This window comes from Podarcis raffonei, chromosome 15 (genome assembly GCF_027172205.1).
Source record: "Podarcis raffonei isolate rPodRaf1 chromosome 15, rPodRaf1.pri, whole genome shotgun sequence".
NCBI lineage: Eukaryota > Metazoa > Chordata > Lepidosauria > Squamata > Lacertidae > Podarcis > Podarcis raffonei.
This window is the reverse complement of record NC_070616.1, coordinates 12,968,363-12,985,449: the sequence shown is the minus strand read 5'-3', so window position 1 is coordinate 12,985,449 and position 17,087 is coordinate 12,968,363. Positions and strand designations below refer to the sequence as shown.

The window sequence follows — 17,087 nt, the reverse complement described above, 5'->3', positions numbered from 1 at the left end:
TTCAATCAGCACAGGGAATGCTACTGCAAAGCAAATATTTACAGCGTGCAGAAGGCAGAGTAAAATGTAACAGAGGAGGACCTTTGGCAAGGAACTTTCGGCTAAAGTGCTGGCACCTTGCAAGCATTCTCCTATTTTAGCCCGTGAAAAGTTGGAAGGTTTGCACAAGCTCCTTCTTCTTCGCAGCTCTTTCACTTCCTCCTGCGACCATCTGGAGGAGCACAAACCTCTAGGGTGCAACGGTTTCCTGGGCAGTGGTTGCAGGCTGGTTTATTATATTTGCTTCCGAAAGCACACCCACCTCCCACCCCCCAGACCATCTAAGGAGATGTAAAGTGACCTGCTCACACCCATGAGAGAGAGCTCTGTGTCGTCTCCGGCAGAAGGGCAGAAGGTAAAGTGGATGAGTTGCAAGAAAACACCACACCAGGACTTGCAGGGAACCAAAGCCTGAAGAAGCAGCCAGAGGTTTCTCACCTGCAGCGGTTGGCAGAGACCAAGGCGGCGTTTCATCCATGGGGCACAAATTCTCGGAGAAAGTGTCCTCGTTCCTTTTCGAATATGACACGCCACGGATGGTTTTGGTGCGGAACAAGAAGGTGGGGCTCACCTTCAGGCTGATACAGCTGGTGGTCCTTGCCTACATCATTGGGTGAGTGCATCTTCTATCGTTTGGGTCAACCAGCTTGTGGGAAGGGGCCATCGTTCAGTGGTGGAGCATCTATCCGCCTTGCATGCAGAAGGTTTTGGGTTCGATCCCCAGTGACTTCTCCAGGAAGGACTGGGAGAGACTCCCTCCCAGCCCTTCATTTGGAATAATGAGGACTAGAATCTTGCTTTACTTTTAAGGAAAGGGCTGTAGCTCACTGACCTGGATGGACCAATAGGCTCCACTTTATCCTCAGTATAAGGCAGTTTGCTACATTCCACTGTAACTAGGTTAGTATCAGGCCGTTTGCCAATTGCACCTCCCTCTCCAATCTATTTAACTCTCTTCATTTAACCAGCTGATTGATGAATTAATTAATGGAATTAGTTGAACTAATCAATAACATCGTGGGTTTTCTCTCATATGGGTTCAATGGATAGTAGCAAGTTCCGCTTGTTCTTCTTATTTACATTTATATCTCATCTTTCCTCTAAGCAGCTCAAAGTGGCATGTATCGTTGTCCCTCTCCCCCTCCACCCTCCCAACAGGCCTGCAAGGTAGGCCAGGCTGAGAGCCAGTGATTGGCCCAAGGTCACCCAGCTATTTGTTGTGTTGAAAAATCCTGTCTTATTGAGGCAAGCCGGTGCCTGCCAATCAATCATTTCCAGCTCTTTCTAAATATCCTTTCTGCGCACACGAAAACGCAAAAGTAAACATGGCAATAAAAATCAACGGTCAGCCAACTGTTAAGAAAAATAGGGACAGCTACCCAGAAATAGCTTGCCAGGAGCTGGGATGCCATCAGCCCTCCAGAGGCTTCCTGTCCCAAAAGCCATGTCCGAAGTTACAGGCCCCTGCTTCTCCCTCTTCCAGAAGTCCTATCAGCCCCTTCCCCTGGGAGAAGAGGGAGGAGGCAGCCAGGAAGCACAGGAGACAGTTAACCCTTCCGCTAGTGTGCAAAATTGGCACAGGGGACGACAGCCTGCTAATCTTGCCAGAGATCTAGCATTGGGCACTCCTGGCCCAAAAGGATTCCTGCGGTCTGAGCCAAAGGGCACGCAAGACTCTGCAACCAAGGGAAGCATTTTATTGCTGTAACACTGTCAGGTTTTGTTTGTTTTGGTGTTTTTTGTGTGTTTATTGTTGATGTTTTCTGGAAAGCCGTTCATAAATGCAATGCAATGATATAATCAGAGGCTTAGGAAGGGTGGTGCGGGGGATGTGGGCCACCCCGGGTGTCATCTTGGGTGCGTTTTTTTTTACAAAATGGCACACCGCAGGGGGCGGCACTTACTGCGGGGCCTGGTCTGCAGCATGCCCGCGCCACACGTCTCTCCTGGGAGTGACGCGGTGGCTTGGGGCCCTGCGCTGTCCCAAACGGATGGCCAAGGCACCCCCCTGGGCAGATGGCCGCGGTGCCCCCATGCGTGGATCGCCCCACCCCCACCTCTCCATGTGCCGGAGCAGCTAGCTATGCCCCTGGATATAATAGCCATCTTCAGTAAATGGCTGTGACATGGAAGAGAAGAAGAAGAAGAGTTTGGATTTGATATCCCGCTTTATCACTACCTGAAGGAGTCTCAAAGCGGTTAACATTCTCCTTTCCCTTCCTCCCCCACAACAAACACTCTGTGAGGTGAGTGAGGCTGAGAGACTTCAGAGAGAAGTGTGACTGGCCCAAGGTCACCCAGCAGCTGCATGTGGAGGAGCGGGGAAGCGAACCTGGTTCACCAGATTACGAGTCCACTGCTCTTAACCACTGCACCACACTGGCTCTCCCAAAGAATAGCCAGAGATAGCCTTGTTCTCCATGAATTGGTTTAATCCACTTTTAAAGCCCTCTGGGTTGATGGCCATCACAGCCTCTTGTGGCTACTTTAGGCATGAGGGTACTTACAGAGAATCATAGAATTGTAGAGTTGGAAGGGACCCCAGGGGTCATCTAGTCCAACCCCGTGCAATGTAGCAATCTCAGCTAAAGCATCCATGACAGGTGGCCACCCAACCTCTGCTTAAAAGCCTCCCATGAAGTCCGCAACCTTCAAAGGGAGTCCGTTCCGCTGTCAAACAGCTCTGACAGTCAGAAAGATTTTCCCGATGTTTTGTTGGCATCTCGTTTCTAAAGATGGAACAAGCTAGTTTTCCGCTGCTCCAGAGGGGAGGCCCTAAACCAATGTGTTCCAATAGCATGAAAGGAGATTCCGACTCAATATTAGGAAGGATTTTCTGACGGTAAGAGCTGTTTGACAGTCGACTGGACTCCCTCAGAAGGTGGTGCGCTCTCCTTCCTTGGAGGTTTTGAACCAGAGGTTGGATGGTCATCTGTCAGGGATACTTTAGCTGAGATTCCTGCATTGCAGGGGGTTGGACTAGATGACCCTCAGGGTCCCTTCCAACTCTACAATTCCATGATTCTATGAAATGGAGGCCTGAAGCTCCAACTGTTTACACTCTACCAAGGACAGTCCTGGCCCCTAAACCTGTGAAGTCTTGAGATCTGGGCCTGTTTTGTTAAGGTAGCAGAGCAATCATTTTTTGTGAGGGCGGACCCTGCAGCCACTGGCACGGCTAGGAAAGACCCCCAGTTTGCAAACCTGGAGAGCTGCTGTCAGATAGTGTTGATAATACTGAGCTAGATGGACCAATGGCTAGTATAGAACAGCTTCCTAGGTTCCTCCTTAGTGCAGTGCAATGAGGACTAGAATCTTGCTTTGCTTTTAAAGTGGAAGACCAGAGTTCTGTGGAAGAGTTCTGCGCTGAAGATTGGGAAAATGAGAAACAGAGAAAAAGTGGAATTGACAGGTGCCGCCATCCCTAGTGATTTGTAAGTCCTGAGCTGCCAAGGAGGGGTGGAAAGGAGATGGATCTTCTGTTATTCTACCCATCTTCCCAGGAAAGAACAAAGGAGATTGCTGGCAGACAGTGTGGTTCCTGAAGACAAGATAGCTTCCAGAGATCTCCTCCAGGACTCTCAGAAAGCAATGCGTATTCCAAACAGTGACAAACAGAAAAGCAACAGTTGTAAAACTTTTGCAATTAAACATTTAAGCGTGCTTTGGGGTGTTTAGATCTCCAGGAGTGTTTTGCAACCCAAGTCCAAGAACGGTTGCTGGCATTAGATTAGTGCCTAATTAGGCATCAACGAATTTGTCAATTTCGCTTTCTCTCAATTTCTCCCCCCCCCCCCAATCTCAAGCTCAGTTCTTCACATTTCTGCATCAGTTTGTAATTTAAAAGAAATGGGTCATAACATGCCCGTGGTTTTTTTCTTTTTAAGCAGATACCTTTAATTTAATTTAGTTATAAGTCCCAACTGTGGAAGGACGTGTGGATCCAGACTTGGCCTCCACGGTTACTTACAGACTCACGGCTAAGACCGTGTTCACGGAAGACAATCTTACTTAGCTATGAAGGATCGCCAAAGAAGAATTCCATTATAAGAATATGTATATGCCACACTTCATTAAAAAAACCCTGAGCATTTTACAAAATCATACAATAAAAATAATAGTAAAGTGGAGATCCGCTGACTATTAATGCATTTTCCATCGATATATGCATTTCTGATGAACACTTTCCCCAAGTATGCATGTTTTTGTTTGGCTGGAGAATTGCACTTGGTGAAGTGCGAATTTCAAAAGATGGCCCCTTTCACATCACATATTGCTTGCGGAATTGTGAATTAGGTAGGTTCACATGGAAATGCAAACCAAACTGGATTTCTGATCCATCTCTACTAATTCATTTCCTATCTACGTGGGTTTGGGTGATTCAGTAGCTGAGTTCTCCCCCATCATATGTAAGATTTGCTCAGGATACAAGATGAGCTATTTAAAAACCATATAAAAGTTGGAAATAGCTTGTCTAAAAGCTCATCCACACTTTCTCTTGTTCTGCTGCTTTCTCCTAGGGAAAACCGCTCTTTAGTGCTTAATCAGAGCAAACATCAGCTGGGTTTTCTCCAGATTGACATTTGCTCCGATTGAGCACCAAAGAGTGGGTTTTCCCTGGGAAAGGAATGGGGCGAGGGGAAAATCGCTTGGACCCTCCCCTTGAACCCATGCTAAGAAAGTGCAGATTAAGTGGGAAATCGCTGAAATCTGTGCTTTCTAAGCACAGGACAAGCAGGATGAGCCCTAACTCTCTGAAGTCAACCTGACTTCCTGGATCAGACCAAATAGTTCATTTTGTCCGGGGTCCTGTTTTGACCCTCAGTGGTCAACCAGATGTCTTAGAAGAAGCCAACCAGCAAGGTTTAAAGGCAATAGCCTGGAATAATAGAAAATGATAGAACTGTAGAGTTGGAAGGGACCTAAAAGGTCATATGGTCCAACTCTGTTCAGTAGGGAAAGTGGATGGAGAACAGCTTTTCTCCTTCCCTCCTAACACTAGAACTGAGTGTTAAATCACTAGATAAATATTGATGATTGCCGATAACCTAGAAACGACACTCTCAAGCAGTAGGAAACCACTCAGGCGGTCTTGAGGGCCACTCGGCCTCCGAATGATTGTTCTGGGAGAGGCACAGGTGTAAATCTGCTGTAAATCTGATCCCTTCGCAGCAAATCTGGTTCTGTAATAACCATGTTTGCATGCAGCAATAAAACATGCACCATCTGTCCCTATTATTTTTTTACTCACCACTGTCCATCTTGTGTCATGCAGTGATCAAATGCTGTTACTGGGGGTGCTGTTTTTTGTAACTTTTTTTAAAAAAATTCATTTTATAGCGTATATAAAACTGAGAGAACGGTTAGAACAACAGTTCAAAATTAAAAGGTGAAAAGCAAAGCTATAAAATAGGGGTGTAGAATGAGCACAGCTGCACATGGGGAAAAATAACAAAGTCCTAGTAAAGAATATTAATGTTATCTGATTATCAGATAATATAGTTCCAGATGGGCAAAGCTTGTGGTGTGGCTTGTCTTGAAAATGATGGTTCTGTGGTATATGTAATAAAATAATGTCAAATTGTATAAATAGTGTCTGGAAGTTCTAGTTCTTGCAGAAGTCTCAAATTGTGCATAATTTTCTCCATTGTTGCTATATTTCAGAGTGAATGGTACCAAGCAAAGTGTTGGTTCTGTTGACATGCGTGGTGCTGTGGTCTAAAACCACTGAGCCTTTTGGGCTTGCTGATCAGAAGGTCGGCGGTTTGAATCCCCGCGATGGGATGAGCTGCCATTGCTCTGTCCCAGCTCCTGCCAACATAGCAGTTCAAAAGCACACTAGCGCAAGTAGATAAATAGGTACCGCTGTGGTGGAAAGGTAAACGGCGTTTCTGTGCGCTCTGACTTCCATCATGGTGTCCTGTTACACGAGAAGAGGTTTAGCCATGCTGGCCACAGGACCCGGAAAGCTGTTTGTGGACAAACGCTAGCTCCCCATGCCTGAAAGCAAGATGAGCGCTGCACCTCATAGTCGCCTTTGACTGGACTTAACCGTCCAGGGGTCCTTTATCTTTTTTGTTTTGTTTTGTTTTGTTATTATTGTTGGGGAGAGGGCTCTTGCACTCAAATCCTGTTTGCTAGTTTCCACAATGGGGCATCTGGTTGGGGCACCGAGCCAAGGGAGTGCCTTCTCAATAATAATTTTAATAATAATAATATATAATTTTTACCCCAGCCACTCTGGGCAGCTTCCAACAAAGATTAAAAATACGTTAAAATGTCACACATTAAAAACTTCCCTAAACAGGGCTGCATTCAGATGTCTTCTAATTGTCAGGTAGTTGTTTATCCCTTTGACATCTGATGGGAGGGTGTTCCACAGGGCGGGTGCCACCACCGAGAAGGCCCTCTGCCTGGTTCCCTGTAGCTTTACTTCTCGCAGTGAGGGAACCCCCAGAAGGCCCTTGGCGCTGGACCTCAGTGTCCGGGCAGAATGATGGGGGTGGAGACACTCCTTCAGGTATACTGGGCCCCTGGTAAGTGCTTCTCTGCCTTCAGAAAGGAGGCGTGAGGGCTTTGGCAGGGTCCTAAATCCCTCCCATCTCCTTCCCAAAGCTGGGACAGAACTAAATAGGCTTTGGGAAGGAAGTGGGATGACTCTAGGACCCTGTCAGAACCTCCCGCCTCCTTCAAAATACCTCCTCTGCCCCACAAGCCGTTTCCTGCTCCTTGCCCTGCCTGGGGCAGCCCAAAAAAGATAGAGAAGAATAAATCAATAGAGGAGTATTCAGGGGCAGAAAACGTCATGGCCTGGATGCCACCACCAAGAAGGCCATGCCACAGTGGTGAATGTCTTCCTTTCCTCTACAGTCATAGAACTGGAGAGTTGGAGAGGATGCAAGAAATCATCGAGTCCCCCCCCCCCGCGCAATGTGCCTTCCTTGGTGTCTCAGATGATGATGGGGCTGTGAGCAGCCAGAGACCCTAGCATCGTTCGGACTGTGTTTCTTGGCTCATGCACCAAGATGCCTTTTCGACAGAAACTTGGCGACGTGCCTGCTCCTCAGCATAAACGTCGTAACTTATTTTCCGGAACAGACTAAAATTAATATACCCTGGCTCTTTGCTGGCCAGATTCTCATTCCCAGCTTCATGAGAGATGGGCAAAGGGCAGTTCAGCTACAAGCAGAGAATGTCTGGAAGGTTTTTGTGTTTATTTGGGAATTCCCAGCCCTACACATGATACTTTATAAAAAGAGTAAAATTTAAGTTTCTAGGGGAATGATAATCCACTTGTTGTCGCTGACGCCTTATATCCTCCGTGTTAAACCAATGTGTTGGCAGTGTGGAAAAAATGAACAGAATGTAGTTTCTTGCCCTTTGCATTAGCTCAGGGGACTATCTGATGCAGGGGAGTGTTGGAAGAATCAGGACAGGCAAAAGAAAGGACTTCTTCCCGCAGTGTAGATTTCAACAATGGCATTTCTCCCAGAAAATATAGTGATAGACAAATCTGTGGAGAGCTTGTATACTAGCCCCAGTGATTACCGTGTTTTTCTGTGTATAAGACTGCTGTGAAGAAGCTACCTCCTCAACAACTTTGGGGCGACCTCGCCCAAAAAGGCTCAACAACTCAAGGGTGATCTCCCCCCAAAAAACATTGATTTCTTAATTTTGGGTTCGAAAAAATAGGTGTTGTCTCATACACGGGGGCATTTTATACACGGAAAAATACGGTACATTCTATTGTTTTATTTATTTGTAATAAATGTGATGTATGTGGTTCTCCCGCTCCTCATCTAATCGCCACAACAACTCTGTGAGATAGGTTTAGCTGAGAAGAAGAAGAAGAAGAAGAGTTTGGATTTGATATCCCGCCTTTCACTCCCCTTCAGGAGTCTCAAAGCGGCTACCAATCTCCTTTCCCTTCCTCCCCCACAACAAACACTCTGTGAGGTGAGTGGGGCTGAGAGACTTCAGAGAAGTATGACTGGCCCAAGGTCACCCAGCAGCTGCATGTGGAGGAGCGGAGACGCGAACCCGGTTCCCCAGATTAGGTGACTACCGCTCTTAACCACTACACCACACTGGCTCTCACTGAGAGGCAGTGACTGGCCCAAAGTCACCCAGTGAGCTTCATGGCAGAACCAGGATTTGAACCCTGGTCTGCCAGATCCAGCACTCTTAACTGTTACCCCACACTAGATGTGCCGTATCACATGAAAATATTGTAGTGCGATAAGGGGCGGTCCACCCATGAGGCAACATGAGGCAGCGGCCTTAGGCAGCGGCAGGATTCACAGCAGCAGCGGATCTGGTGCATCACCCACTGCAACAGCTGCAGCTTGCTCCTTGAATGCCAGATCCGCCTCCTCCTCAGCATCCTCGAGAGCCAGTGTGGTGTAGTGGTTAAGAACGGCAGACTCGTAATCTGGTTCTATACTAGCCATTGGTCCATCTAGCTCAGTATTATCAACACTATCTGACAGCAGCTCTCCGGGTTTGCAAACTGGGGGCCATGCCAGTGGCTGCATGGTCTGCGCCCTCACAAAAAGCGATTGCTCTGCTACCTTAACAGAACAGGCCCAGATCTCAAGACTTCACAGGTTTAGGGGCCAGGACTGTCCTTGGTAGAGTGTAAACAGTTGGAGCTTCAGGCCTCCATTTCATAGAATCATGGAATTGTAGAGTTGGAAGGGACCCTGAGGGTCATCTAGTCCAACCCCCTGCAATGCAGGAATCTCAGCTAAAGTATCCATGACAGATGACCATCCAACCTCTGGTTCAAAACCTCCAAGGAAGGAGAGCGCACCATCCTTCTGAGGGAGTCCAGTCAACTGTCAAACAGCTCTTACCGTCAGAAAATCCTTCCTAATGTTGAGTCAGAATCTCCTTTCATGCTATTGGAATACATTGGTTCAGGGCCTCCCCTCTGGAGCAGCGGAAAACTAGCTTGCTCCATCTTTAGAAACGAGATGCCAACAAAACATCGGGAAAATCTTTCTGACTGTCAGAGCTGTTTGACAGCGGAACGGACTCCCTTTGAAGGTTGCGGACTTCATGGGAGGCTTTTAAGCAGAGGTTGGGTGGCCACCTGTCATGGATGCTTTAGCTGAGATTGCTGCATTGCACGGGGTTGGACTAGATGACCCTTGGGTCCCTTCCAACTCTACAGTTCTATGATTCTCTGAGAGCCAGTGTGGTGTAGAGGTTAAAAGCAGTAGACTTGTAATCTGGTGAACCGGGTTCACATCTCCGCTCCTCCATATGCAACTGCTTGGGCCAGTCACACTTCTCTGAAGTCTCTCAGCCTCACTCACCTCAGAGTGTTTGTTATGGGGGAGGAAGGGAAAGGAGATTGTTAGCTGCTTTGAGGCTCCTTAGGTTAGTGATAAAGCGGGATATCAAATCCAAACTACTACTACTACTACTACTACTACTCTTCTTCTTCTTCTTCTTCTTCTTCTTCTTCTTCTTCTTCTTCTTCTTCCTCCTCCTCCTCCTCCTCCTCCCCTCAATGCTGCCTCTACAAGATTGAAAAATAGGAGGCTGGTCTCCCCTCAGCCCTAGGGAGGAAATGGCGGTTGCTGCTGGGCTCTGCACCCATCCAGTATCATTCACAGTAACAGACCCTCCTAGTTTCCCTATTTTCCATGGATGTCCCTGATTTAGAGAAGCTGTCCCGGTTTCTGATTTGATCCCGGAATGTCCCACTTTTCCTTAGGATGTCCATTGGAGGTTATGGAGTCATCCAACCTCCGAGCCTTCTGAAGGCAATCCTGTATAGGGAAGGGTTTTTTAAAAATTACTTAATGTTTTATTATGTCTTTATATATGTTAGAAGCTTCCCAGAGTGCTGGGGCAACCCAATAAGATGTGTGGGGTATAAATAGTAAGATTATCATTATGGAATGGGACGTCCTTATTTTCATCGGAGAAATGTTGGAGGGTATGGAGTGGGCCGCTTCCCCCCACCCCTGCTCAGTGATGGTCTTTGATTTCCCCTTCAACCACTGAGTAAGGTAGATTTAACTTTCCTCCTTGCTCCCGATGGAGATATTTATTCCCCCTTTGCTCCTGATGTAGGTCTTCGCTCACCCCTTCTTCCCTGGCATTTGGGGGGAAGGCCGCCATTTTGAGGTTCATCTCAGGTGCCAAAATGCATTGGGCCAGTCCTGAGCCTGATGTTATAATAGCGGCTTATATTTAGTAAAAACGAAAAATATCCAGCAACCACTTTCATTTCGCTCCAGAAATGCCATATGTGGCTGGAAGTGTCCCTCTCTTTTTTGCCAGATTAGCATTCCCTCAAATCAGATCCCTTCCGTTTTGACTCCGCAAATAGCCCATTAGGTCACAAGCAAAACACAGCGGATTGATTCATCCTGGCTCTCGGAGGCGGTAAAGGAAGCCATCACTTTTCGAGCTGAAATCCAAGATTGTGTGGCATGGTCTGCTCGAGACTGCCAGGCTAAAAAAGGAGATAAATCTGGTTTTCATCCCCACAGCAGAATGTGGGCATGACTCCCATGGCACAAGAGATGAAGTGGATGTTTTGAACCAGGTCTCCTCTTGGTCTCACACTAAAGCAAGACAGCTGTGACAATTTAAGAAGAGCCTGCTGGATCAGGCCAACCAGATGCCTGTGGGAAACCCACAAGCAGGATTCGAGCACAAGATCCCTCTCCCCTCCTGTGGTTTCCAGCAACTGGCATTAAGAAACAATGCTGTCTCCAACTGCTGAGGCTGAGCTAGTATTCATTGGTAGCTGTGCCCTCCATGAATTTGTCAATCTCTCTTTTCAAGCCATCCATGTTGGTGGCCATCACTGCCCCCTGCGGAAATGAGTTCCATGGTTTAACTCTGCACTGCGTGAAGAAGTCCTTCCTTTCATCCCTGCAACATTTAGCTAGATAGGCTGGTTTTAGCCTTAAAAACTAAAAGGCTAGTAATCCAATATGCTTTTTTAGGGACGCGGGTGGCGCTGTGGTCTAAACCACAGAGCCTAGGGCTTGCCAATCAGAAGGTTCGTGGTTCAAATCCCCACGATGGAGTGAGCTCCCGTTGCTCGGTCCCAGCTCCTGCCCACCTAGCAGTTCGAAAGCACATCAAAGTGCAAGTAGATAAATAGGTACCGCTCCAGCGGGAAGGTAAATGGTGTTTCCGCACACTGCTCTGGTTCGCCAGAATTGGCTTAGTCATGCTGGCCACATGACCCGGAAGCTGTACGCCAGTTCCCTTGGCCAGTAGCACCTTAGAGACCAACTAAGTTTGTTGGTATGAGCTTTACTTGCTGAAGAGTAGTAACAGGTACAGCAGCTTTGTTCAGGCAGGCTTAAAATGGTGATCCAGTGACAAACACATACTTAAGTCTAGCTTAAAATGGTGCCTGAGCACTGGAGCTCAGAAAGGAAGATTATAGATGATAGATAGATAGATAATAGATGATAGATAGATAGATAGATAGATAGATAGATAGATAGATAGATATAAATATATAACAGAAGACTCTGTGAGCTTCAGCTCCCATGATGTGCCTATCTAGCAAGATATGAATTGTAGGTCTGGCTGCTTTTTGAATATCCCAGAATTTCAACTTTCCCTCCCCCTCCTTTAGGGCTCAGTGTGCCATCAAAGAGAGTCAGGAGAGGCTAGCATGGTGGAGGGAAAGTCCAGGGTATTTGGATGATGCTTTACGTCACATAAATTTAGACTGTGGACCATATACAGTCTAGGGCACGGGTGTCAAACACAAGGCCCGCGGGCCGAATCCGGCCCGCCAGACTTCGTCATGTGGTCCGTGTAGCCACCGGCGGCCGCCAGCCTTCACCTTTTATTCTCCCCCCTTTTTTTTTTGACACAAGAAAGCCGCCTCTTCAGCGCATGCGCGGCAGCCTACAAGCCAGAGAACGTCTGCCCTCTAGCGGCGCCGGCTGTTCTACACAGGAAACCTCCACTTTACATGCATTCAGGAAACCTCCACTTGTTTTTATATTGAGTGCATATTGAGTCCTATAGATACAACCGGCCCTTTGAGGGTGACCAAACTGCTGATGCGGCCCCCGATGAATTTGCTTTTGACACTCCTGGTCTAGGGCCAACAGGTTGCCCATCCCAGAATTAGAGGACAGGTATAGAATCTGCAATGTGATTGGCTGTTCTGAGGATGCAAGAACGCAACACCCAATTGCTCCTTGTGGCTGTCAATTATCTTGTGTCTCTCCACCCCTCCCACTTCTTCACTAGGTGGGTTTTCCTTTATGAGAAAGGCTACCAGTCCAGGGATGGCATCATCAGCTCTGTCTCAGTGAAGCTCAAAGGATTAACCCTGACAAATACCAGTGAGATCGGCCCACACATATGGGACGTGGCTGATTATGTTTTCCCTCCTCAGGTAAGGAATTAAGCACTTCTGTCCAACAGAAGGAAAAGAAGCTCTTGGAAAGTTTGGTTTTAAGGAAAAGGAATTGGTTCCAGTGCCGGTTCACACCCTCCGGAAAGGAACCAATTCAATTCCTGTTCAGTTCACAACGTGGTCCTTCACATTCTCCACACGGACACCCTAGCCAGCCTTCAGAGTTTTACAAACTGCTCTGCTAGTATAGTTAAGAAGATGAAGAAAATGTGGGGGGGAAACAGAGTGGGATGTCAACAATTTTTCCATTTATTTCCCCGTATAATTATTATCTTTAAGCTTAAACAACAGCAGCACCTTTCAGATACAGTGGTACCTCGGGTTACATACACTTCAGGTTACATACAAACTCCGCTAACCCAGAAATAGCACCTCAGGTTAAGAACTTTGCTTCAGGATGAGAACAGAAATTGTGCTCCGGTGGCGCAGCAGCAGCAGGAGGCCCCATTAGCTAAAGTGGTGCTTCAGTTTAAGAACAGTTTCAGGTTAAGAACGGACCTCCGGAACGCATTAAGTACTTAACCCGAGGTACCACTGTAGGTAAAATGATGATCACAATCAAACACGGAGTTAAGTGTGGCCACACACACTGTGAATGTGACACAAACCGCAATGAGACCCAGCAGTATGTAAAAATACTTGCAATGTACCCCGAAGTACAAACATGTAAAAAATAATAATAAGGGCAATCAGTTAACAGCAACACAAATAGTACTGTGATACTATGGAACAACCAGTTATAGATCTGTTTTGAGCAGTAAATCTTTATCCTCTATGTCCCAGTTTATCCTAAGTCCATAGCTGCCAACGTTTCCCTTTTTTTAAGGGAAATTCCCTCATTCCGAATAGGATTCCTTGCAAGAAAAGCGAAAAGTTGACAGCTATGCCTAAGTCTCCTTGGCGAAAGCTTTTCTCAACTATCATCTTTAAGGAATGTGTCCCAGTAATCCGGGATGTGCATCAACGACTGATAAGACGTCTTTGCGCTGTGCAGTTTTCTTTTTCACGAGAAGCTGTTCTCTGAGGTGCTGATGGAAGTTTTTCACAAAAATTGGCCATTCACCCTTCTTTTGTCATGGTTGTATTAATTGTACAGTTTTTCATCCTGCTTAGTGCTATTTATACATATTTGAACTCTGTACGCAAATGGCAGTGCTTGTTGGTAGCTGATATCCAGGACATATTCACCCCCTACACGTAAAGCACTATGATAATATAAGCAGTCATGGGTTTCCCCAAAGAATTCTGGGAGCTGTAGTTTGCTAAGGATACAGAGAGTTGTTAGGAGGCCCCTATTCCCCTCACAGAGCTACAATTCCAAAAGTGGTTTAACCACCAATGCCCTTTCCCAGGGAATTCTGGGAATTGTACCGTTCTGTGGGGAATAAGAGCAGGAAAGTGGATAGTATTATTATTATGTTTTATTGCCATTACCCGCCCTTCACCAGCAGGTCCTAGGGTAGGTGACAACAACTTAAAATTATGAATTAGAAGCAGTTGAAACACATTACAGTCACAAGAATAGGGTGGGCCCCCAAAACACACACCTCAGGCCCAAAAATGTGTGTTTTCAGCATTTGCCGAAAGCAGTATAGCGAAGAAACCAGTTGCATCTCCCTAGCAAGGGAATCCCACAATTTAGAGGCTGGTTGATATGGCAGGTTGATGTATTACGAACCAACCTTCTCATCATTAAATAATGGATGGAGGAGATTTTGTAATAAGCTGATCTGGAATTTGAAATTCCACCACCAGGGTAAAAGGCAAGCTGGTAAGCCAACCTGTGGACCACCTGGTTCAAACAATCACAGAATTCTACAGTTAGAAGGGGTCCTGAGAGTCATCTAGTCCTACCCCCTGCAACGCAGGAATCACAGCTACAGAATCCCTGACAGGTCGCCATCCAATCTCTCGCAAGGAGTCTGTTCCACTGTTGAACAGAGAGCAGAAGAGGCATGTTGTTGTTGTTTAGTCATTTAGTCGTGTCCGACTCTTCATGACCCCAATGGGCCAGAGCACGCCAGGCACTCCTGTCTTCCACTGCCTCCCGCAGTTTAGTCAAACTCATGCTGGTAGCTTCAAGAACACTGTCCAGCCATCTCGTCCTCTGTCGTCCCCTTCTCCTTGTGCCCTCCATCTTTCCCAACATCAGGGTCTTTTCCAGGGAGTCTTCTCTTCTCATGAGGTGGCCCAAGTATTGGAGCCTCAGCTTCACGATCTGTCCTTCCAGTGAGCACTCAGGGTTGATTTCCTTCAGAATGGATAGGTTTGATCTTCTTGCAGTCCATGGGACTCTCAAGAGTCTCCTCCAGCTCCATAATTCAAAAGAGGCCTAATTACACTTCTCCTTACCCAAGCTATCTGGTCTTATTTTCCTCTGTAGGGCGACAGTTCCTTTGTGGTTATGACCAACTTCATTATTACCCGTGGACAGAAGCAGGAAACGTGCCCTGAGGTAATCGGTTGTTTCTTAATTCCACATATCTCTCTTTCCTTCTTCAGAAAGTGCTCACAGCAGCCAGCAGCAAACACGCACAAAATTAGGCTGCGCAACATTTGCTGGCGAGTCCAGAGTTTGGAGTCCGGGAGTGGAGAAGATGGGTAGCAACATCTTTGAGGAGCACCCCAGCTCTCAATAAGTTGAACTAGAGAGGGGGCTTTTCGGCAACAGCATAAATTGGGGGGCAGCGGGAAGGCAGGGAGTGGCACACCCCTGTTTCGCTTCAGGCGGCGAAACAGGACGGACCGCCCCTGCTCCCTGCCTAGGCAGGTGCTTTCACTGCACTTCTTTTGGTGCCTGCTAAAAACTCTTTTTTAAATTGTTTTATTTCATTTTATGTGTAAAGTTATAACAATACCAAATACATATCCATATAAAGAGATTTGTCTGAATCTTGGGACTTCCCACCATCCCCTTCCTGGGTTCTATAGCCAACATTTTCAACTGCATATTATTTCACAACCTATATTTTGCATCTGTCCATATCATCCATAGTATTTGTTACCTACAAGAATCCTGCTAATGTTTTCATCTGCTTACAGTGGTCTAAAAACATTTTTTATTTAGGTGAGCTTACCCAGATGTGTTGAATGTTGACGTGTGTTTTGATCCCGTTTTTAGCTTTTTTTGTAATTAATACATTACCAAATAGTTGTTTTTAGCTGTTTTCACTGATAATCTCACTGTTTTGCACACTGCTTTGAGGGTTGTTGATTTTGTTTTGTTGTTGTTGTTTTCTTTTTCTTTTCTTTTTTTAAATGATATTTATTAAAAGTTTAAGATTACAGAAAAAAGAAAGAAAAAGAAGGAAAAAGAAAGAGAAGAAGTAAACAATACAAATCAATACATTACAATACATATATAAAAAAGAACAAAAAACACAATACTGTACATCAAAACAAAAACAAAAGCAAAAACAATTAAAAACACATCCAATATTTCCATATCTTTATCTTTCATTAACTTGTTTCATCGACCTCCTCACACCTCCCTTTTTTGTGTTCTAGTTATTAATTATTTCAGCAAATCCTTTCCATCTTTCACTATTTTCTGTCATTTAATTGTCTTAATTTATTTTAACCTTATCTTACCATAAAAACCCTAAAACTTATTTATACTTAACTCCTTATAACATTTCTACTAAAGCTGTATAGTTTCATTCCAACATTTTTCTAACACTCATTAATTTTACAATATTTCTCTAAATAAATTTTTAAACTTTCTTCCAATCTTCATCCACCGTCTCTTCTCCCTGGTCTCGGATTCTGTCAGTCCTTTCTATCAATTCCATATAGTCCATCAACCTGGTGATCTTCTGTCCAAGGCTCTTAACTCTTTTCCATGCCCCTTCTGCAGATCTTCTTCATATTTATACCTGCACTTTACTTTGTCTTCTGCTGATCTTGTTCTTAATTTCCTTCCTTTGGCACTGAGGAGTAGATCTCGGGGAGACTCCAACCTAACAATGTCTTTATTCCTTTTCGACAGGTCAGCCCATTCTCCATAGTCAGAACTAAAATCCAAAAGATATTTCCGAGCATGTTTCAAAATCCCTCCAAAGTTAAAGGCCCCCACAACTCCAATCTCCCCCTGGCCCAAAACCAGATCCCAAAAGCCAGAACATCCCTGCATAAGGGGATCTATCCAACTTTCCTTCTCCAATCCAAGCGGGACTCCATCTCTCCAAATCTGACTTTCTCTAGATTCGATCATAAAAGACAACAGCTTATGTTCATCAAATTGCCTCTGCAAGGCCGAGGCTCTCTTCACTTGTGTTACTTGAGGTTCAACAACAACCTCCTCCTTTGTCTTCTCCACAGCTTGCCATGTCAAAACAGATTCCTGAATCTGTTCCTGAGTAGTTTCTGTATAAGTATTCACTTTTTGTCCCAAATCAATCATTCTTTGTCCCAAATTGTCAATTTTAGTAATCATCACATCCGTCTTCTCATGAAGCTGTTCCAATAAAGCACTTGTCTTGCAAAAAGCAATCACTAAGGCTTCTTCTGTCAACATTCTTGTCCAAGGTCAATGTCAAATCAAATCAAATTTATTAAAAACGGTCACAGACCAGATTAAGGTCAATGTCTAATTCTCACGGTCTTTAATCTCTGCAGCTGGAAAATTCCCCGG

General features: G+C 45.7%; 1 protein-coding gene across 1 annotated transcript in view; it reads left to right on the top strand.

Annotated features, from left to right (window-relative positions):
- The first annotated feature begins 360 nt into the window (after positions 1 to 360).
- P2RX1 (purinergic receptor P2X 1) overlaps positions 361 to 17,087 on the top strand; it is a 30,138-nt gene continuing 13,411 nt past the window's right edge. The window contains exons 1-3 of the mRNA XM_053367912.1: positions 361 to 652; positions 12,286 to 12,433; positions 14,838 to 14,909. Coding sequence (XP_053223887.1) covers positions 516 to 652; positions 12,286 to 12,433; positions 14,838 to 14,909 — 357 coding nt within the window. The 5' untranslated portion in view covers positions 361 to 515. The remainder of the gene's footprint in view (positions 653 to 12,285; positions 12,434 to 14,837; positions 14,910 to 17,087) is intronic.